At 43.7% G+C, this 24,361-nt stretch overlaps 1 protein-coding gene across 1 annotated transcript in view; it reads left to right on the forward strand.

Annotated features, from left to right (window-relative positions):
* Positions 1-23,414, forward strand: part of LHX3 (LIM homeobox 3) — a 48,761-nt gene extending 25,347 nt beyond the window's left edge. Inside the window, exons 2-6 of the mRNA XM_063935797.1 lie at positions 4,363-4,534; positions 12,287-12,489; positions 14,269-14,420; positions 15,126-15,297; positions 21,770-23,414. Coding sequence (XP_063791867.1) covers positions 4,363-4,534; positions 12,287-12,489; positions 14,269-14,420; positions 15,126-15,297; positions 21,770-22,188 — 1,118 coding nt within the window. The 3' untranslated portion in view covers positions 22,189-23,414. The remainder of the gene's footprint in view (positions 1-4,362; positions 4,535-12,286; positions 12,490-14,268; positions 14,421-15,125; positions 15,298-21,769) is intronic.
* The last annotated feature ends 947 nt before the right edge of the window (positions 23,415-24,361 follow it).

Here is a 24,361-nt window from a genome sequence, read left to right on the forward strand (position 1 = left end):
ATGGTATAGTGAGATGTGCAATGCATTGCATACAATGGGTGTAATTAGGAGTAAGCACTAATGTCTGCGGTGTGTGTTCCTCTGTAAGATCAGGTGAGAGGGAGAAGCTGCATTTGATGTCAGGATGGACAGTAGGGGGCGCTCTGCATGTTACTGGGGATTGCTTGGGAGGGTGGGGGGATGTGATCATGTAATAAAGCAGTTATAGACAGTCTGGGACTCTGCAGTAGTACTGGGAATTGTAGTTCAACAGCAGCGGCAAAGCCACAGGGCGCCCACCCGTATAACCAGGAACATTTGCTTCTTTGCAGATCTTGTCACCTATCCTGAAATTAGAGATTTGCAAATATGTTTTTTTGTTACTGATATAATCACCCAGGACCATAAGAGTGATCTAAGAGACTTATGTAGAAGTAAAGTGTCTGCAGGGTGAGATTTCACCACTAGACCCGAGAACATGTTACTCCTCATTATAATGCAGGTAGCAGTAGGACATGGAGAAAATGATCACACACACACACACACACACACACACACACACACACACACACACACACACACACACAAACACACTTGTGTATGATAGTTTGTTAAAAAAAATGTTTGCAGTAAATCCAACTTATTGTAAAATCTAAATGGAAATGAATAGCTGACTCCTGGGATGGAATCCTGATATTAGAGCTGACTCCTGGTATGGGATCCTGATATGAGGGCTGACTCCTGAGATGGGATCCTGATATTAGGGCTGACTCTTGGGATGGAATCCTGATATTAGGGCTGACTCCTGGGATGGAATCCTGATATTAGAGCTGACTCCTGGTATGGGATCCTGATATGAGGGCTGACTCCTGGGATGGGATCCTGATATTAGGGCTGACTCCTGGGATGGAATCCTGATATTAGGGCTGACTCCTGGGATGGGATCCTGATATGAGGGCTGACTCCTGGGATGGGATCCTGATATGAGGGCTGACTCCTGGGATGGGATCCTGGTATTAGGGCTGACTCCTGGGATGGGATCCTGATACTAGGGCTGATTCCTGGTATGGGATCCTGATATGAGGACTGACTCCTGGGATGGGATCCTGATATGAGGGCTGACTCCTGGGATGGGATCCTGATATGAGAGCTGACTCCTGGGATGGGATCCTGGTATTGGGACTGACTCCTGGGATGGGATCCTGGTATTAGGGCTGACTCCTGGGATGGGATCCTGATATGAGGGCTGACTCCTGGGATGGGATCCTGGCAATAGGGCTGACACCTGGGATGGGAGCCTAATATTGGGTCTGACTCCTGGGATGGGATCTTGGTATTAGGGCTGACTCCTGGGATGGGATCCTGGTATTAGGGCTGACTCCTGGGATGGGATCCTGATATTAGGTCTGACTCCTGGTATGGGATCCTGATATGAGGGCTGACTCCTGGGATGGGATCCTGATATGAGAGCTGACTCCTGGGATGGGATCCTGGTATTGGGGCTGACTCCTGGGATGGGATCCTGGTATTAGAGCTGACTCCTGGGATGAGATCCTGATATGAGGGCTGACTCCTGGGATGGGATCCTGGTATTAGGGCTGAATCCTGGGATGGGACCCTGATATTAGGACTGCCACCTGGGATGGGATCCTGATATTAGGGTGGACTCCTGGGATGGGATTCTGGTATTAGGGCTGACTCCTGGGATGGGATCCTGATATTAAGGCTGATTCATGGGATATGATCCTGGTATTAGGGCTGAATCCTGGGATGGGATTCTGGTATTAGGGCTGAATCCTGGGATGGGATCTTGGTATTAGGGCTTATTCCTGGGATGGGATCCTGATATGAGGGCTGACTCCTGGGGTGGGATCCTGGTATTAGGGCTAACTCCTGGGATGGGATCCTGGTATTAGAGCTGACTCCTGGGATGGGATCCTGATATTATGGTGGACTCCTGGGATGGGATCCTGGTATTGGGGCTGACTCCTTGGATGGGATCCTGATATGAGGGCTGACTCCTGGGATGGGATCCTAATTTGAGTGCTGACTCCTGGGATGGGATCCTGATATTAGGGCTGACTCCTGGTATGGGATCCTGATATGAGGACTGACTCCTGGGATTGGATCCTGATATGAGGGCTGACTCCTGGGATGGGATCCTGATATGAGAGCTGACTCCTGGGATGGGATCCTGGTATTGGGGCTGACTCCTGGGATGGGATCCTGGTATTAGGGCTGACTCCTGGGATGGGATCCTGATATGAGGGCTGACTCATGGGATGGGATCCTGGCAATAGGGCTGACACCTGGGATGGGAGCCTAATATTGGGTCTGACTCCTGGGATGGGATCTTGGTATTAGGGCTGACTCCTGGGATGGGATCCTGGTATTAGGGCTGACTCCTGGGATGGGATCCTGATATTAGGGCTGACTCCTAGTATGGGATCCTGATATGAGGGCTGACTCCTGGGATAGGATCCTGATATGAGAGCTGACTCCTGGGATGGGATCCTGGTATTGGGGCTGACTCCTGGGATGGGATCCTGGTATTAGGGCTGACTCCTGGGATGAGATCCTGATATGAGGGCTGACTCCTGGGATGGGATCCTGGTATTAGGGCTGAATCCTGGGTTGGGATCCTGATATTAGGACTGATTCATGGGATGGGATCCTGATATTAGGGTGGACTCCTGGGATGGGATTCTGGTATTAGGGCTGACTCCTGGGATGGGATCCTGATATTAAGGCTGATTCATGGGATATGATCCTGGTATTAGGGCTGAATCCTGGGATGGGATCCTGGTATTAGGGCTGAATCCTGGGATGGGATCTTGGTATTAGGGCTTATTCCTGGGATGGGATCCTGATATGAGGTTCTGACTCCTGGGGTGGGATCCTGGTATTAGGGCTAACTTCTGTGATGGTATCCTGGTATTAGAGCTGACTCCTGGGATGGGATCCTGATATTAGGGTGGACTCCTGGGATGGGATCCTGGTATTGGGGCTGACTCCTTGGATGGGATCCTGATATGAGGGCTGACTCCTGGGATGGGATCCTAATTTGAGGGCTGACTCATGGGATGGGATCCTGATATTAGGGCTGAATCCTGGGATGGGACCCTGATATTAGGGATGACTCCTGGGATGGGATCCTAATATTAGGACTGCCACCTGGGATGGGATCCTGATATTAGGACTGCCACCTGGGATGGGATCCTGATATTAGGGCAGACTCCTGGGATGGGATCCTGGTATTAGGGCTGACTCCTGGGATGGGATCCTGATATTAGGGCTGATTCCTTGGATAGGATCCTGGTATTAGGGCTGAATCCTGGGATGGGATCCTGATATTAGGGCTGACTCCTGGGATGGGACCCTGGTATTAGGGCGGACTCCTGGGATGGGATCCTGGTAAAAGGGATGAATCCTGGGATGGGATTTTGGTATTAGGGCTGACTCCTGCGATGGGATCCTGATATTAGGGCTGACTCCTGGGATAGGATCCTGATATGAGGTCAGATTCCTGGGATGGGATCCTGGAATTAAGGCTGACTCCTAGGATGGGATCCTGATATTAGGGCTGACTCCTGGGATGGGATCCTGGTATTAAAGCTGACTCATGGGATGGGATCCTGGTATTAGGGCTGAATCCTGGGATGGGATCCTGATATTAGGGCTGACACCTGGGTTGGAATCCTGATATTAGGACTGACTCCTGGGATGGAATCCTGATATTAGGGTGACTCCTCCTGGGATGGGATCCTGATATTAGGGCTGACTCCTGGGATGGGATCCTGGTATTAGGGCTGACTCCTGGGATGGAATCCTGGTATTAGGGCTGAATCCTGGGATGGGATCTTGGTATTAGGGCTGAATCCTGGGATGGGATCCTAGTATTAGGGCTGACTCCTGGGATGAGATCCTGATATTGGGGCTGACTCCAGGGATGGGATCCTGAAATTAGGGCTGACTCCTGGGATGAGATCCTGATATTAGGGCTGACACCTGTGATGGGATCCTAGTATTAGGGCTGAATCCTGGGATGGGATCCTGACATTGGGTCTGACTCCAGGGATTGGATCCTGGAATTAGGGCTGACTCCTGGGATGGGATCCTGATATTGGGGCTGACTCCAGGGATTGGATCCTGGAATTAGGGCTCACTCCTGGGATAGGATCCTGACATTAGGGCTGACACCTGGGATGGGATCCTGGTATTAGGGCTGAGTCCTGGGACGGAATCCTGATACTAGGGCTGAATCCTGGGATGGGATCCTGATATTAGGGCTGAATCCTGGGATGAAGCATTATATGTTGGGTTTGTGATGGTACCGTGGGGCGTGACATGACAGGGTCTCAGCAGTGACGCTTTGTGTTGCAGAGATCCCTCTGTGTGCCGGATGCAATCAGCACATCGTGGACAGGTTCATCCTGAAGGTTCTGGACAGACACTGGCATAGTAAATGCCTGAAGTGCAGCGACTGTCAGGTGCAGCTGTCTGAGAAGTGCTTCAGCCGAGGGGACAGCGTCTACTGCAAAGACGACTTCTTTAAGTAAGTTATTATTATCATTATAATATGTGTGTATGGTGCAGTGCTACCCGGTCACATTATAATATGTGTGTATTGTGCTGTGCTGCCCGGTCACATTATAATATGTGTGTATTGTGCAGTGCTGCCCAGTGACATTATAATATGTGTGTACTCTGCAGTGCTGCCCGGTCACATTATAAATTAATATGTGTGTATTGTGCAGTGCTGCCGGTCACATTATAATATGTGTGTATTCTGCAGTGCTGCCCGGTCACATTATAATATGTGTGTATTGTGCAGTGCTGCCCGGTCACATTATAAATTAATATGTGTGTATTGTGCATTGCTGCCGGTCACATTATAATATGTGTGTATTCTGCAGTGCTGCCCGGTCACATTATAATATGTGTGTATTGTGCAGTGCTGCCCCATCACATTATAATATGTGTGTATTGTGCAGTGCTGCCCGGTCACATTATAATATGTGTGTATTGTGCAGTGCTGCCCGGTCACATTATAATATGTGTGTATCGTACAGTGCTGCCCAGTCACATTATAATATGTGTGTATTCCGCAGTGCTGCCCGGTCACATTATAATATGTGTGTATTCTGCAGTGCTGCCCGGTCACATTATAATATATGTGTACTCTGCAGTGCTGCCCCGTCACTTTATAATATGTGTGTATTGTGCAGTCCTGCCCGGTCACATTATAATATGTGTGTATTGTGCAGTGCTGCTCGGTCACATTATAAATTAATATGTGTGTATTGTGCAGTGCTGCCGGTCACATTATAATATGTGTGTATTGTGCAGTGCTGCCCGGTCACATTATAATATGTGTGTATTGTGCAGTGCTGCTCCGTCACATTATAATATGTGTGTATTGTGCAGTGCTGCCGGTCACATTATAAATTATAATATGTGTGTATTTAGCAGTGCTGCCCGGTCACATTATAATATGTGTGTATTGTGCAGTGCTGCCCGGTCACATTATAAATTAATATGTGTGTATTGTGCAGTGCTGCCGGTCACATTATAATATGTGTGTATTCTGCAGTGCTGCCCGGTCACATTATAATATGTGTGTATTGTGCAGTGCTGCCCGGTCACATTATAAATTAATATGTGTGTATTGTGCATTGCTGCCGGTCACATTATAATATGTGTGTATTCTGCAGTGCTGCCCGGTCACATTATAATATGTGTGTATTGTGCAGTGCTGCCCCATCACATTATAATATGTGTGTATTGTGCAGTGCTGCCCGGTCACATTATAATATGTGTGTATTGTGCAGTGCTGCCCGGTCACATTATAAATTAATATGTGTGTATTGTGCAGTGCTGCCGGTCACATTATAATATGTGTGTATTCTGCAGTGCTGCCCGGTCACATTATAATATGTGTGTATTGTGCAGTGCTGCCCGGTCACATTATAATATGTGTGTATTGTGCAGTGCTGCCCCGTCACATTATAATATGTGTGTATTGTGCAGTGCTGCTCGGTCACATTATAATATGTGTGTATTCTGCAGTGCTGCCCGGTCACATTATAATATGTGTGTATCGTACAGTGCTGCCCAGTCACATTATAATATGTGTGTATTCCGCAGTGCTGCCCGGTCACATTATAATATGTGTGTATTCTGCAGTGCTGCCCGGTCACATTATAATATATGTGTACTCTGCAGTGCTGCCCCGTCACTTTATAATATGTGTGTATTGTGCAGTCCTGCCCGGTCACATTATAATATGTGTGTATTGTGCAGTGCTGCTCGGTCACATTATAAATTAATATGTGTGTATTGTGCAGTGCTGCCGGTCACATTATAATATGTGTGTATTGTGCAGTGCTGCCCGGTCACATTATAATATGTGTGTATTGTGCAGTGCTGCTCCGTCACATTATAATATGTGTGTATTGTGCAGTGCTGCCGGTCACATTATAAATTATAATATGTGTGTATTTAGCAGTGCTGCCCGGTCACATTATAATATGTGTGTATTGTGCAGTGCTGCCCCGTCACATTATAATATGTGTGTATTGTGCAGTGCTGCCCGGTCACATTATAAATTAATATGTGTGTATTGTGCAGTGCTGCCGGTCACATTATAATATGTGTGTATTCTGCAGTGCTGCCCGGTCACATTATAATATGTGTGTACTGTGCAGTGCTGCCCGGTCACATTATAATATGTGTGTATTGTGCAGTGCTGCCCCGTCACATTATAATATGTGTGTATTGTGCAGTGCTGCCCGGTCACATTATAATATGTGTGTATTGTGCAGTGCTGCCCGGTCACATTATAATATGTGTGTATTCTGCAGTGCTGCCCGGTCACATTATAATATGTGTGTACTCTGCAGTGCTGCCCCGTCACTTTATAATATGTGTGTATTCTGCAGTGCTGCCCGGTCACATTATAATATGTGTGTATATTCTGCAGTGCTGCCCGGTCACATTATAATATGTGTGTATTCCGCAGTGCTGCCCGGTCACATTATAATATGTGTGTATTGTGCAGTGCTGCCCCATCACATTATAATATGTGTGTATTGTGCAGTGCTGCCCGGTCACATTATAATATGTGTGTATTGTGCAGTGCTGCCCGGTCACATTATAATATGTGTGTATCGTACAGTGCTGCCCAGTCACATTATAATATGTGTGTATTCCGCAGTGCTGCCCGGTCACATTATAATATGTGTGTATTCTGCAGTGCTGCCCGGTCACATTATAATATATGTGTACTCTGCAGTGCTGCCCCGTCACTTTATAATATGTGTGTATTGTGCAGTCCTGCCCGGTCACATTATAATATGTGTGTATTGTGCAGTGCTGCTCGGTCACATTATAAATTAATATGTGTGTATTGTGCAGTGCTGCCGGTCACATTATAATATGTGTGTATTGTGCAGTGCTGCCCGGTCACATTATAATATGTGTGTATTGTGCAGTGCTGCTCCGTCACATTATAATATGTGTGTATTGTGCAGTGCTGCCGGTCACATTATAAATTATAATATGTGTGTATTTAGCAGTGCTGCCCGGTCACATTATAATATGTGTGTATTGTGCAGTGCTGCCCGGTCACATTATAAATTAATATGTGTGTATTGTGCAGTGCTGCCGGTCACATTATAATATGTGTGTATTCTGCAGTGCTGCCCGGTCACATTATAATATGTGTGTATTGTGCAGTGCTGCCCGGTCACATTATAAATTAATATGTGTGTATTGTGCATTGCTGCCGGTCACATTATAATATGTGTGTATTCTGCAGTGCTGCCCGGTCACATTATAATATGTGTGTATTGTGCAGTGCTGCCCCATCACATTATAATATGTGTGTATTGTGCAGTGCTGCCCGGTCACATTATAATATGTGTGTATTGTGCAGTGCTGCCCGGTCACATTATAAATTAATATGTGTGTATTGTGCAGTGCTGCCGGTCACATTATAATATGTGTGTATTCTGCAGTGCTGCCCGGTCACATTATAATATGTGTGTATTGTGCAGTGCTGCCCGGTCACATTATAATATGTGTGTATTGTGCAGTGCTGCCCCGTCACATTATAATATGTGTGTATTGTGCAGTGCTGCTCGGTCACATTATAATATGTGTGTATTCTGCAGTGCTGCCCGGTCACATTATAATATGTGTGTATCGTACAGTGCTGCCCAGTCACATTATAATATGTGTGTATTCCGCAGTGCTGCCCGGTCACATTATAATATGTGTGTATTCTGCAGTGCTGCCCGGTCACATTATAATATATGTGTACTCTGCAGTGCTGCCCCGTCACTTTATAATATGTGTGTATTGTGCAGTCCTGCCCGGTCACATTATAATATGTGTGTATTGTGCAGTGCTGCTCGGTCACATTATAAATTAATATGTGTGTATTGTGCAGTGCTGCCGGTCACATTATAATATGTGTGTATTGTGCAGTGCTGCCCGGTCACATTATAATATGTGTGTATTGTGCAGTGCTGCTCCGTCACATTATAATATGTGTGTATTGTGCAGTGCTGCCGGTCACATTATAAATTATAATATGTGTGTATTTAGCAGTGCTGCCCGGTCACATTATAATATGTGTGTATTGTGCAGTGCTGCCCCGTCACATTATAATATGTGTGTATTGTGCAGTGCTGCCCGGTCACATTATAAATTAATATGTGTGTATTGTGCAGTGCTGCCGGTCACATTATAATATGTGTGTATTCTGCAGTGCTGCCCGGTCACATTATAATATGTGTGTACTGTGCAGTGCTGCCCGGTCACATTATAATATGTGTGTATTGTGCAGTGCTGCCCCGTCACATTATAATATGTGTGTATTGTGCAGTGCTGCCCGGTCACATTATAATATGTGTGTATTGTGCAGTGCTGCCCGGTCACATTATAATATGTGTGTATTCTGCAGTGCTGCCCGGTCACATTATAATATGTGTGTACTCTGCAGTGCTGCCCCGTCACTTTATAATATGTGTGTATTCTGCAGTGCTGCCCGGTCACATTATAATATGTGTGTATATTCTGCAGTGCTGCCCGGTCACATTATAATATGTGTGTATTCCGCAGTGCTGCCCAGTCACATTATAATATGTGTGTATTCTGCAGTGCTGCCCCGTCACTTTATAATATGTGTGTATTCTGCAGTGCCGTCCTGTCACTTTATAATAAGTGTGTGTATTGTGCAGTGCTGCCCGGTCACATTATAATATGTGTGTATTCCGCAGTGCTGCCCCATCACATTATAATATGTGTGTATTCTGCAGTGCTGCCCGGTCACATTATAATATGTGTGTATCGTACAGCGCTGCCCGGTCACATTATAATATGTGTGTATTGTGCAGTGCTGCCCCGTTACTTTATAATATGTGTGTATTCCGCAGTGCTGCCTGGTCACATTATAATATGTGTGTATTGTGCAGTGCTGCCCGGTCACATTATATGTGTGTATTCCGCAGTGCTGCCTGGTCACATTATAAATATGTGTGTATTGTGCAGTGCTGTCCTGTCACATTATAATATGTGTGTATTCCGCAGTGCTGCCCAATCACATTATAATATGTGTGTATTCCGCAGTGCTGCCCGGTCACATTATAATATGTGTGTATTCCGCAGTGCTGCCCGGTCACATTATAATATGTGTGTATTGTACAGTGCTGCCCGGTCACATTATAATATGTGTGTATTCCGCAGTGCTACCTGGTCACATTATAATATGTGTGTATTGTGCAGTGCTGTCCTGTCACATTATAATATGTGTGTATTCCGCAGTGCTGCCTGGTCACATTATAATATGTGTGTATCGTACAGTGCTGCCCGGTCACATTATAATATGTGTGTATCGTACAGTGTTGACCGGGCACATTATAATATGTGTGTATTCCGCAGTGCTGCCTGGTCACATTATAATATGTGTGTATTGTGCAGTGCTGCCCGGTCACAATATAATATGTGTGTATTCCGCAGTGCTGCCCGGTCACATTATAATATGTGTGTATCGTACAGTGCTGCCCGGTCACATTATAATATGTGTGTATTCCGCAGTGCTGCCCGGTCACATTATAATATGTGTGTATTCCACAGGGCTGCCCGGTCACATTATATGTGTGTGTATTGTGCAGTGCTGCCTGGTCACATTATAATATGTGTGTATCGTACAGTGCTGTCCTGTCACATTATAATATGTGTGTATCGTACAGTGCTGCCCGGTCACATTATATGTGTGTATTGTGCAGTGCTGCCCGGTCACATTATGATATGTGTGTATCGTACAGTGCTGCCCCGTCACATTATAATATGTGTGTCTTCCGCAGTGCTGCCCGGTCACATTATAATATGTGTGTATCGTACAGTGCTGCCCGGTCACATTATAATATGTGTGTATTCCGCAGTGCTGCCCGGTCACATTATAATATGTGTGTATCGTACAGTGCTGCCCGGTCACATTATAATATGTGTGTATTGTGCAGTGCTGCCCGGTCACATTATAATATGTGTGTATCGTACAGTGCTGCCCCATCACATTATAATATGTGTGTATTCCGCAGTGCTGCCCGGTCACATTATAATATGTGTGTATCGTACAGTGCTGCCCCGTCACATTATAATATGTGTATATTCCGCAGTGCTGCCCGGTCACATTATAATATGTGTGTATCGTACAGTGCTGCCCGGTCACATTATAATATGTGTGTATTGTGCAGTGCTGCCCGGTCACATTATAATATGTGTGTATCGTACAGTGCTGTCCTGTCACATTATAATATGTGTGTATTGTGCAGTGCTGCACGGTCACATTATAATATGTGTGTATCGTACAGTGCTGTCCTGTCACATTATAATATGTGTGTATCGTACAGTGCTGCACGGTCACATTATAATATGTGTGTATTGTGCAGTGCTGCCCGGTCACATTATAATATGTGTGTATCGTACAGTGCTGCCCAGCCCAGTCACATTATAATATGTGTGTATTCCGCAGTGCTGCCCGGTCACATTATAATATGTGTGTATCGTACAGTGCTGCCCCGTCACATTATAATATGTGTGTATTCCGCAGTGCTGCCCGGTCACATTATAATATGTGTGTATCGTACAGTGCTGCCCGGTCACATTATAATATGTGTGTATTGTGCAGTGCTGCCCGGTCACATTATAATATGTGTGTATCGTACAGTGCTGTCCTGTCACATTATAATATGTGTGTATCGTACAGTGCTGCCCGGTCACATTATAATATGTGTGTATTGTGCAGTGCTGCCCGGTCACATTATAATATGTGTGTATCGTACAGTGCTGCCCAGTCACATTATAATATGTGTGTATTCCGCAGTGCTGCCCGGTCACATTATAATATGTGTGTATCGTACAGTGCTGCCCCGTCACATTATAATATGTGTGTATTCCGCAGTGCTGCCCGGTCACATTATAATATGTGTGTATTGTGCAGTGCTGCCCGGTCACATTATAATATGTGTGTATTCCGCAGTGCTGCCCGGTCACATTATAATATGTGTGTATTGTGCAGTGCTGCCCCGTCACATTATAATATGTGTGTATTCCGCAGTGCTGCCTGGCACTATACTTATTACACTATTGTGTTTATATATTACACTGGTTGGCAGGAAATTCTCACCCCCACAGGTATAAATCTTCCACATGTCACTTATAGGCACCAGACCTGTTCTATGGGACTGCGAGGTGCCAGGGAACAGCTGCCAGCCAGTTGCCCACAGCTAGCGCCCATCTGGTCCACATACTACAGTTGGCCATCAGAAACCAATGGCTGCCAACCATCGATATTTCCGATTGTGATGCTTTTATCCGTCCAATGCCTGGCTAGTGAGGGTTTCCACATCGCACACTTGTTTATGATGGCTGACACCAAGAGGGAGAAAGGCAGAGAGACCTCAGCGCAGCTCCTCTGCGCATGCGCGCGCTACAACTGTCTACAACGCACGCGCACTAGCATAGCATTGCTGTGTCAATCCTTGAATGGTTTACATGTGATTGGTACATGCTACCGCAAGACATGTCGTCATGGCGGCAAACACTGCGGGGTGAGGCTCATGTTTATCTCAGCGATGGCACTAGTTCCTAGTGTACTGATTGGCTGATAGTCTAGCCATTAGCCAACAAAATGGCCGCCTGTGCTGGGCGTCAGGGACTGATAAAATCTATATACATGGGTGATTTATACCTGCTGCTCAGCTGTTTATATTACTGACTGGGTTTTGTTTCCCCCCTTTAGGAGATTTGGGACAAAATGTGCAGCCTGCCAACAAGGTATCCCCCCCACACAGGTGGTGAGGCGAGCACAGGAGTTCGTGTACCACCTCCACTGCTTTTCCTGCATCGTGTGCAAGAGACAGCTGGCCACCGGGGACGAGTTCTACCTCATGGAGGACAGTCGGCTGGTTTGCAAGGGGGACTATGAGACGGCAAAGCAGAGAGGTACAGTCTCCTGCCAGAGGCAACCTCACATTATGGCTCAGTGCTTCCAGTTGCTCCCTACTTGGTTCCATATTGACAGAATGATCATGTTACACACTGTGTGTGAGCCAGCCTGCTCCATCTACGGCTCATTGGACAGGATGACCCGGCAGGGTGCGGACTCGTGTATTGTGCTGCTATATTCAGAGTATGATTATGACCAAATGGAGCCCTATGCAAGATACTAGTCTGAGTCTTATTCTCCCTGTATGTCATCATAAACGGGCTAATCTGGGTCTTCCTCTGGCCGCTTAGCCCTTGGTATGAGTCTAGACCGCTCCTAGGCGATCCAGTTCTGGGTGTATTTCATACATAATGCACATTACAGTATGACGTGTGCTCTGACTGACATGCCAGGTTTACATGCACACATACTGAAACCGAATGACATGTGAATGATACATTGCAGAACACACAACATGCATGCACCAACCAGATTCTAACTGGATTTATTGGGAAATAATACTGTAACTTCCCAAGCTGACATCACTGATTGTGTGTTATCACTTTTGTATAGACATCAGCTCAAAAAAAATAAAATAATTTGAAGTGATACAAAATGGATGTCCCCTGTAGGCAGTGCACGGAAATGTATGAAAGTATTTAACTACACTCATTAAAAAAAAAGTTTTCAGGCAGGAAAACAATCAGTCCTAAATTCCTTTTTTTTTTAGCCAATAAAATACCGTCTCCCGACACTATACTGTCATCAGCGTCCCTCTCACATCTACTCCTGCTGAAATTAATTACTATCATAATCTATGATAAATATATTCAAATGTTGATGATATAAAATATACACGTTGCAATATATAATGTGTCATCTTTAATAATTCTAATACAATTTTGTTTTAACAATATAACATTTTATGTGGAAAACTCAGTTATAAGTAAAAATAAATATTTTAAAACAATTTGAAAAAATTAGGATGAAATCACCAAAATAAAAATAATAATACCATAACCTCTGAGTGTTTACCTAGCCTCTTGGGTTTAATTAGCTTAAGTTTGTTAATATTGGATCCTGTTTTTTCATTATTCTAATATTTATACAGTAAAATTTGATATGTGTGAATAAAGTCACATATATGAATCTTTAAAAAAAAAAAAAAATCAATAATCCTTTTTTAATTTATTTACAGTTAAAAATAAAAACAAAAACACAATGAACTCATGGAAGTAAAAAAAATCATTTATTTTAATGAGCTGAACAATACATTATTTAGACCTTAAGATTGGTTACGATTAAAGGTGAAATGTAGAATTGAAACCAGATCATATGTTGCTTCTGTCTAAAACTCTGATTATCTTGGCTAAACAGTGCTTTCAGTTTACATTGTACATCATATTTTTTAGTCAAATAATTTTTAGTTTTAAACTGGTGATAAATAATATGGAAAAAAACAGTAAATAAAAAGGTTTATTATTTAGTGTTACTAGTGTAGAACAAAACCAGCCTATAATGTGTCACACTTAAATTCAAAACCAGTCATTGAAAAGTAAAATTTAACATTTTAAATAAAATTTAATTATCTGACAATTATTTAATTTTTAATAATAATAATAATAATAATAATAGAGTAGTAATAGTAATAATAATAATAATAATAATAATAAATATATTTGCATTAATATTATAAAAATAAATATTTTTATATTTTTTATAACAAAAAGTTTTAAATGCCAAAAAAATAAATGTGATATTTTTCAGTAATAAAGTCTTTTTTCCACTTATTGCAGAAGCAGAATCAACAGCCAAAAGGCCAAGGACAACAATTACTGCTAAGCAGCTGGAGACACTGAAAAATGCCTATAACAACTCTCCAAAACCTGCCAGGCACGTCAGAGAACAGCTGTCATCGGAGACGGGCCTGGACATGAGAGTGGTGCAGGTGAGGACTGATCTGCATGTTAATAGGAAAATGTATATTAATTATAAGTGGATAGGAAAACAACACTTTATTTACACTCAGAACCATTGAGCACCACAGTCCTTACATACAGGGAAAGGAAGGACAGCTATCATAATTAATTTAAACAAATAAAAATATTCTTTTTCTGCCATTTTGTATTTCTGTATGCAGGCAAATAAAATGATTCTGTTAGCAGATTTATATTTAAATTCAGATTAGTGGTCCACCTATAAAAACTCTCTGAAACAGATATATAAAAACACCCTGGAATAATACTATAAAACCATCCATTTATTAGAGACATTTAAAAAAAAACCCTCCTATTACCACACTGGACAATGTCCCTGCTGGACCAGATCCTATGATATATATATTATTATATATATTATATAGGGAGTGCCGGGCTGCTTCATTCCATATATATATATGTATATATATATATATATATTATATATCTTGGTGAAGCCGGCACTCCAGAGCTAATGCAGCACATCTGGTTACCCGCTCTGCAGGAGTGGAAACAGATGTACACCAGTGGGTTGGTCTGCGACTGAATACTTTGCCATCATATATTATATTTCATTTTGATATATTAACACATTATCTGTAAATTCTGATGAATTCTTTGTCAGTATGTCTAACGCATTTTGCCACCGGTTCACCTTCCCATTACTGTATTTAAAGGTCTGGTTCCAGAACAGAAGAGCAAAGGAGAAAAGACTGAAGAAAGACGCGGGAAGACAGAGATGGGGGCAGTATTTCAGAAACATGAAGCGGTCCAGGGGGAATTCCAAATCGGACAAGGACAGTATCCAGGAAGAGGGACCAGATAGTGATGCTGAGGTCTCGTTCACAGGTGCTGCTGAAATCTATAAAACCCTCTGAAAACAGCTTGTGTGACACAACCCTCAGTGTATAATGCCACTGATTTCTGTTCTGTTACGTACATATTCCTGCCTATCTTATTCTGTATGTATGAGAGTTGTACAACAGAAAACTGCACATTGGGGGTCATTCCGAGTTGATCGCTCGCTAGCAGTTTTTAGCAGCCGAGCAAACGCTATGCCGCCTCCCACTGGGAGTGTATTTTAGCTTAGCAGCCACGCCTGCGTTTTTTCTGGCACGCTTGTGTTTTTCCGAACATTCCCTGAAAACGGTCAGTTGACAGCCAGAAATGCCCACTTCATGTCAATCACACTGCGGCCACCAGTGCGACTTAAAAGCTTCACTAGACCCTGTGTGAAATGGCATAGTTCGTTGTGCCCGTACGACGCGCGTGCGCATTGCGCCGCATACGCATGCGCAAAACACCCGTTTTTAAGTCTGTTTGTTGCGCTGCGAACAAATGCAGCTAGCGATCAACTCGGAATGACCCCCATTGTCTTTTGCAGGATCATTTTATACAGCTTAATAATAAGTAACTTAGTGTGTGTCCTGAAATTAGATAGATTGCAGACAGGGACTCCCCGTGCCCGGATACAAAACTTCAGTCAAAAATATACGGAGGTTAGCAAAGCCCCGGCTGCCACTGTTTCCTCTACAAATTAAATGGATGACAAAACCCCAGCAGGAAATTAATTAGTTTCTTTCCCCAGCAGACGTCTAACAGTTGAGCAGTTTGGTCGCCTGCAGAATAAGGCACAGAAGGAATTCACTGCTGTCCAAGGGGAGATTTATACGTTCTGCCTTCCAGTGGTGGGATTTGCTATCTCTCCTATCTCCCCCACAACCACACACAGGACATGTCTCTATATAACACTGTCTCCTACAGTCACTGTCTTCCTTACCGTAGCTGTACTTTCTGTACGTTACAGGAAAGGGTTACAGTAGTGAGAGGTGTATTATGCAATCAGCCTATCTGCAGCGCGCTTAGTGTACTGTACGTTACAGGAAAGGGTTACAGTAGTGAGAGGTGTATTATGCAATCAGCCTATCTGCAGCGCGCTTAGTGTACTGTACGTTACAGGAAAGGGTTACAGTAGTGAGAGGTGTATTATGCAATCAGCCTATCTGCAGCGCGCTTAGTGTACTGTACGTTACAGGAAAGGGTTACAGTAGTGAGAGGTGTATTATACAATCAGCCCATCTGCAGCGCGCTTAGTGTACTGTACGTTACAGGAAAGGGTTACAGTAGTGAGAGGTGTATTATGCAATCAGCCCATCTGCAGCGCGCTTAGTGTACTGTACGTTACAGGAAAGGGTTACAGTAGTGAGAGGTGTATTATACAATCAGCCTATCTGCAGCGCGCTTAGTGTACTGTACGTTACAGGAAAGGGTTACATTAGTGAGAGGTGTATTATGCAATCAGCCTATCTGCAGCGCGCTTAGTGTACTGTATGTTACAGGAAAGGGTTACAGTAGTGAGAGGTGTATTATACAATCAGCCTATCTGCAGCACGCTTAGTGTACTGTGCGTTACAGGAAAGGGTTACAGTAGTGAGAGGTGTATTGTACAGTCAGCCTATCTGCAGAGCGCTTAGTGTACTGTACGTTACAGGAAAGGGTTACAGTAGTGAGAGGTGTATTGTACAGTCAGCCTATCTGCAGCGCACTTAGTGTACTGTACGTTACAGGAAAGGGTTACAGTAGTGAGAGGTGTATTATACAATCAGCCTATCTGCAGCGCGCTTAGTATACTGTGCGTTACAGGAAAGGGTTACAGTAGTGAGAGGTGTATTATACAATCAGCCTATATGCAGCGCACTTAGTGTACTGTACGTTACAGGAAAGGGTTACAGTAGTGAGAGGTGTATTATACAATCAGCCTATCTGCAGCACGCTTAGTGTACTGTACGTTACAGGAAAGGGTTACATTAGTGAGAGGTGTATTATACAATCAGCCTATCTGCAGCACGCTTAGTGTACTGTACGTTACAGGAAAGGGTTAAAGTAGTGAGAGGTGTATTATGCAATCAGCCTATCTGCAGCGCGCTTAGTGTACTGTACGTTACAGGAAAGGGTTACATTAGTGAGAGGTGTATTATACAATCAGCCTATCTGCAGCACGCTTAGTGTACTGTACGTTACAGGAAAAGGTTACATTAGTGAGAGGTGTATTATGCAATCAGCCTATCTGCAGCGCGCTTAGTGTACTGTACGTTACAGGAAAGGGTTACATTAGTGAGAGGTGTATTATACAATCAGCCTATATGCAGCGCGCTTAGTGTACTGTACGTTACAGGAAAGGGTTACAGTAGTGAGAGGTGTATTATACAATCAGCCTATCTGCAGCGCACTTAGTGTACTGTACGTTACAGGAAAGGGTTACAGTAGTGAGAGGTGTATTATACAATCAGCCTATCTGCAGCGCACTTAGTGTACTGTACGTTACAGGAAAGGGTTACAGTAGTGAGAGGTGTATTATACAATCAGCCTATATGCAGCGCGCTTAGTGTACTGTACGTTACAGGAAAGGGTTACAGTAGTGAGAGGTGTATTATACAATCAGCCTATCTGCAGCGCACTTAGTGTACTGTACGTTACAGGAAAGGGTTACAGTAGTGAGAGGTGTATTATACAATCAGCCTATCTGCAGCACGCTTAGTGTACTGTACATTACAGGAAATGGTTACAGTAATGAGAGCTGTATTATACAATCAGCCTATCTGCAGCGCGCTTAGTGTACTGTACGTTACAGGAAAGGGTTACAGTAGTGAGAGGTGTATTATACAATCAGCCTATCTGCAGCGCGCTTAGTGTACTGTACATTACAGGAAATGGTTACAGTAGTGAGAGCTGTATTATACAATCAGCCTATCTGCAGCGCGCTTAGTGTACTGTACGTTACAGGAAAGGGTTATAGTAGTGAGAGGTGTATTATACAATCAGCCTATCTGCAGCGCGCTTAGTGTACTGTACGTTACAGGAAAGGGTTATAGTAGTGAGAGGTGTATTATACAATCAGCCTATCTGCAGCGCGCTTAGTGTACTGTACGTTACAGGAAAGGGTTACAGTAGTGAGAGGTGTATTGTATAATCAGCCTATCTGCAGCACGCTTAGTGTACTGTACGTTACAGGAAAGGGTTACAGTAGTGAGAGGTGTATTATACAATCAGCCCATCTGCAGCGCGCTTAGTGTACTGTACGTTACAGGAAAGGGTTACAGTAGTGAGGTGTATTATACAATCAGCCTATCTGCAGCACGCTTAGTGTACTGTACGTTACAGGAAAGGGTTACAGTAGTGAGAGGTGTATTGTACAGTCAGCCTATCTGCAGCGCGCTTAGTGTACTGTACGTTACAGGAAAGGGTTACAGTAGTGAGGTGTATTATACAATCAGCCTATCTGCAGCACGCTTAGTGTACTGTACGTTACAGGAAAGGGTTACAGTAGTGAGAGGTGTATTGTACAGTCAGCCTATCTGCAGCACGCTTAGTGTACTGTACGTTACAGGAAAGGGTTACAGTAGTGAGAGGTGTATTATACAATCAGCCTATCTGCAGCACGCTTAGTGTACTGTACGTTACAGGAAAGGGTTACAATAGTGAGAGGTGTATTATACAATCAGCCTATCTGCAGCGCGCTTAGTGTACTGTACGTTACAGGAAAGGGTTACAGTAGTGAGAGGTGTATTATACAATCAGCCTATCTGCAGCACGCTTAGTGTACTGTACGTTACAGGAAAGGGTTACAGTTGTGAGAGGTGTATTATACAATCAGCCTATCTGCAGCACGCTTAGTGTACTGTACGTTACAGGAAAGGGTTACAATAGTGAGAGGTGTATTATACAATCAGCCCATCTGCAGCGCGCTTAGTGTACTGTACGTTACAGGAAAGGGTTACAGTAGTGAGAGGTGTATTATACAATCAGCCTATCTGTAGCGCACTTAATGTGCTGTATGTTACAGGAAAGGATTACAGTAGTAAGAGGTATATTATACAATCAGCCTCTCTGCAGCACGCTTAGTGTACTGTACGTTACAGGAAAGGGTTACAATAGTGAGAGGTGTATTATACAATCAGCCCATCTGCAGCGCGCTTAGTGTACTGTACGTTACAGGAAAGGGTTACAGTAGTGAGAGGTGTATTATACAATCAGCCTATCTGTAGCGCACTTAATGTGCTGTATGTTACAGGAAAGGGTTACAGTAGTGAGAGGTGTATTATACAATCAGCCTATCTGCAGCGCGCTTAGTGTACTGTACGTTACAGGAAAGGGTTACAATATTGTACAGTCAGCCTATCTGCAGCGCACTTAGTGTACTGTACATTACAGGAAAGGGTTACAGTAGTGAGAGGTGTATTATACAATCAGCCTATCTGCAGCGCGCTTAGTGTACTGTACGTTACAGGAAAGGGTTACAGTAGTGAGAGGTGTATTATACAATCAGCCTATCTGCAGCGCGCTTAGTGTACTGTACGTTACAGGAAAGGGTTACAGTAGTGAGAGGTGTATTATACAATCAGCCTATCTGCAGCGTGCTTAGTGTACTGTACGTTACAGGAAAGGGTTACAGTAGTGAGAGGTGTATTATACAATCAGCCTATCTGCAGCACGCTTAGTGTACTGTACGTTACAGGAAAGGGTTACAATAGTGAGAGGTGTATTATACAATCAGCCCATCTGCAGCGCGCTTAGTGTACTGTACGTTACAGGAAAGGGTTACAGTAGTGAGGTGTATTATACAATCAGCCTATCTGTAGCGCACTTAGTGTACTGTACGTTACAGGAAAGGGTTACAGTAGTGAGAGGTGTATTGTACAGTCAGCCTATCTGCAGAGCGCTTAGTGTACTGTACGTTACAGGAAAGGGTTACAGTAGTGAGAGATGTATTATACAATCAGCCTATCTGCAGCGCGCTTAGTGTACTGTATGTTACAGGAAAGGATTACAGTAGTAAGAGGTATATTATACAATCAGCCTATCTGCAGCGCGCTTAGTGTACTGCACGTTACAGGAAAGGGTTACAGTAGTGAGAGGTGTATTATACAATCAGCCTATCTGCAGCGCACTTAATGTGCTGTATGTTACAGGAAAGGATTACAGTAGTAAGAGGTATATTATACAATCAGCCTATCTGCAGCGCGCTTAATGTGCTGTATGTTACAGGAAAGGATTACAGTAGTAAGAGGTATATTATACAATCAGCCTATCTGCAGCGCGCTTAGTGTACTGTACGTTACAGGAAAGGGTTACAATATTGTACAGTCAGCCTATCTGCAGCGCACTTAGTGTACTGTACATTACAGGAAAGGGTTACAGTAGTGAGAGGTGTATTATACAATCAGCCCATCTGCAGCGCGCTTAGTGTACTGTACGTTACAGGAAAGGGTTACAGTAGTGAGAGGTGTATTATACAATCAGCCTATCTGCAGCGCGCTTAGTGTACTGTACGTTACAGGAAAGGGTTATAGTAGTGAGAGGTGTATTATACAATCAGCCTATCTGCAGCGCGCTTAGTGTACTGTACGTTACAGGAAAGGGTTACAGTAGTGAGAGGTGTATTATACAATCAGCCCATCTGCAGCGCGCTTAGTGTACTGTACGTTACAGGAAAGGGTTACAGTAGTGAGAGGTGTATTATACAATCAGCCTATCTGCAGCGCGCTTAGTGTACTGTACGTTACAGGAAAGGTTTACAGTAGTGAGAGGTGTATTATACAGTCAGCCTATCTGCAGCGCGCTTAGTGTACTGTACGTTACAGGAAAGGGTTACAGTAGTGAGAGGTGTATTATACAATCAGCCTATCTGCAGCGCGCTTAGTGTACTGTACGTTACAGGAAAGGGTTATAGTAGTGAGAGGTGTATTATACAATCAGCCTATCTGCAGCTCGCTTAGTGTACTGTACGTTACAGGAAAGGGTTACAGTAGTGAGAGGTGTATTATACAATCAGCCCATCTGCAGCGCGCTTAGTGTACTGTACGTTACAGGAAAGGGTTACAGTAGTGAGAGGTGTATTATACAATCAGCCTATCTGCAGCGCGCTTAGTGTACTGTACGTTACAGGAAAGGGTTACAGTAGTGAGAGGTGTATTATACAGTCAGCCTATCTGCAGCGCGCTTAGTGTACTGTACGTTACAGGAAAGGGTTACAGTAGTGAGAGGTGTATTATACAATCAGCCTATCTGCAGCGCGCTTAGTATACGTTGGTGACAGTTGGGCTACATGTTGCTTTGGGACTTGTAAAATTAGGTAGTTTAGCAGAGGCTTACTTTAAAGTATTTGTTTATAGGGTGTCAGAGGATGCTAGGCAAGTATAGATTACATGATGGGGAGGGGGGTCCCCGGTACCCTCAGCACCCCTAGGAAACCATTTTATGAATATTATGTTAGACAGAAATGTAGCATGTTCTAACAAATTCTGTTATGTCTTTATTGCAGATGAGCCCACCATGTCAGAGATGAGCCATTCCAATGGGATTTACAGCAGTCTAAACCAGGCCTCTCCAGTGTTGGGTAGACCGGCTGGAAGCAACAGTGCTTTTTCCTTGGAACACGGCGGCATTCCAGCTTCAGACCAGTATCATGACCTGAGATCTAACAGCCCCTATGGAATACCTCAGTCGCCAGCATCATTACAGGCCTTGTCAGGTCACCAGCCACTGATTTCAAGCTTGGCGTTCCCAGATGCTGGGTTGGGCATAATGGCTCAAGGTGGGCAGGTGTTGCCCCCATCTATGAGAGTATTAGGAGCAAGTGGACCAAATTCTGACCTTTCTACTGGTAGCAGTGGCGGATACCCAGACTTTCCTGCCAGTCCGGCCTCTTGGTTAGATGAAGTGGACCATGCCCAGTTTTGACATGAGACTTGAACCCAGCTGGTTTATGTAAAAGTTGGAGGTAAACTTTTTATTCTGGAAAGGAATGGACAGGAAGGCATAACGCCATCACAACGTCTTTCCGGGAACTGGTTACAAAGGCGCAGACAGGTACTGTGACCGAGAGGACATGGGAGGACATTGGACATCTTCATCCAGGACTCCACTGCTACATTTGTGGTAATGATTGATCTGCTCTGTAATGTCATAATGAGCTCAGAACGGAAGATAAAAGACTTCTATGTGTTTGTTACAGAGATCAATGACTTCTGCATCGTTATCCTTGTGATGTATGATACACGTTATCTAGCACCATCTTCTGTGGAATACCCGCAATATAGAAGGAAGCAGCAGGACCCCTGGACTTTGTGTTTAAGAGGCTATATCAAAAACTTTAAGGGAACAACCCATCCTTATTCAGTCATACCTCCATATACAGCCAATAGTGTGGGAACCATCATGGGAGTTCCAGCGGGACATGAAGCCTTGCAGTCTCCTGGCTGGTGGATGTTGGTCATTTATAAAACTCTATTGAAGGGCTACGGGTGGCTTGTAATATGCAGAAATCAGGTGGGAATACCCCTAGGGGGCTTCCTCCATTCGCTGTAGATGGAGGACATGTATGGAAAAGAGGTCCAATAGTGGGCAACGGTTTAAAAAAAAAATATATAATTTTAAGAAATATATATATATCCCTGTATTTGCAACAGCAACTATCACTGCAGAGAAGCTGAAATAAATAAGTTTGTAGATCAACTTATGGGTTGGGGTATGTACATTTTTTTGTTTGTTTAAAACTGATTGAACATGTTGTCCGAAATAATGATGATGACCATTTTATTTCGGCTGACCAACTGCTCCGCATTTTGTTACCTATATACCACACAGTGTAAGATATGACAACACCTCATTCTGAAATTGCACTTACAATCTGTTGCCAAAAAGAAAAAATATTCCTAGATCATTTTCACTGTACGTCACGCGTCACGCTATCCCCAGTCCAACATCCGATGCATTTTTATAAAAAATAATATTTAACTTTATACTATCATTTTTATGTCAATAGTTCCGTTGTATCGTTTAACGTCGCTCTCTTTAAAAAAGGCAAATAAAAGCAATTTGGTTTATTGGTATAAAAATTCAGTATGTAAATTGTTCCTCGTACGCTGAATGCTGTGGAATATGTGTTTGTCAATGTGTATTATTTATTTGCTCCTTAATGATCAAACATTTCAAGACATTCAATAAATTTGTCAGCAAAAATGCTAATTCTGTCTGGCTAAATTTACTAACCAGAAATAATTTAACAGCCTCTTAGGAAATAGCATTTGAAACCAGCATCAAACCTTTTTAAATATTAAATTATTTATTAGCGTGGCTGCAATCCGATTTGTCAAGAATTATATAAAAAAAAAACTTAATTAAATGTTATTTTACATACTAAGAGGGGACGCTGACAGTATGCAGACCAGCACAAGCATCAAATCATAACACAAAAATATATACATTGGAATATTGGCCCTCTTTCCGAGTTGATCGCTCGCTAGCTGATTTTATCAGCATTGCACACGCTAGGCCGTCGCCCTCTGGGAGTGTATCTTAGCTTAGCAGAAGTGCAAACGAAAGGATCGCAGAACAGTGCTAAAAATGTTTCAACCAGTTTCTGAGTAGCTCCAGACCTACTCCTACCTTGCGATCACTTCAGACTATTTAGTTCCTGTTTTGACGTCACATACACGCCCTGCGTCCGGCCAGCCACTCCCCCGTTTCCCCAGGCACGCCTGCGTTTTCATCTGACACGCCTGCGTTTTTCAGCACACTCCCGGAAAACAGTCAGTTACCTCCTAGAAACGCCCCTTTCCTGTCAATCACTCACCGATCAGCAGAGCGACTGAAAGTGCCGCTAGACCTTGTATAAAACGACATCGTTTGTTGTGAAAGTACGCCGAGCGTGCGCATTGCGGCCCATACGTATGCGCAGAAATGCCGATTTTACCTGATCGCCGCGCTGCGAACAACGGCAGCTAGCGATCAACTCGGAATGACCCCAATATATAAAGAATATTTAGCAATGCCACAGCAGAATGTGGAATCCCACAAAAATATTATACAATGCACACAACACACAATTACACAAAATCCATGGTAAATGCTT

This window comes from Pseudophryne corroboree, chromosome 8 (genome assembly GCF_028390025.1).
Source record: "Pseudophryne corroboree isolate aPseCor3 chromosome 8, aPseCor3.hap2, whole genome shotgun sequence".
Lineage (NCBI taxonomy): Eukaryota > Metazoa > Chordata > Amphibia > Anura > Myobatrachidae > Pseudophryne > Pseudophryne corroboree.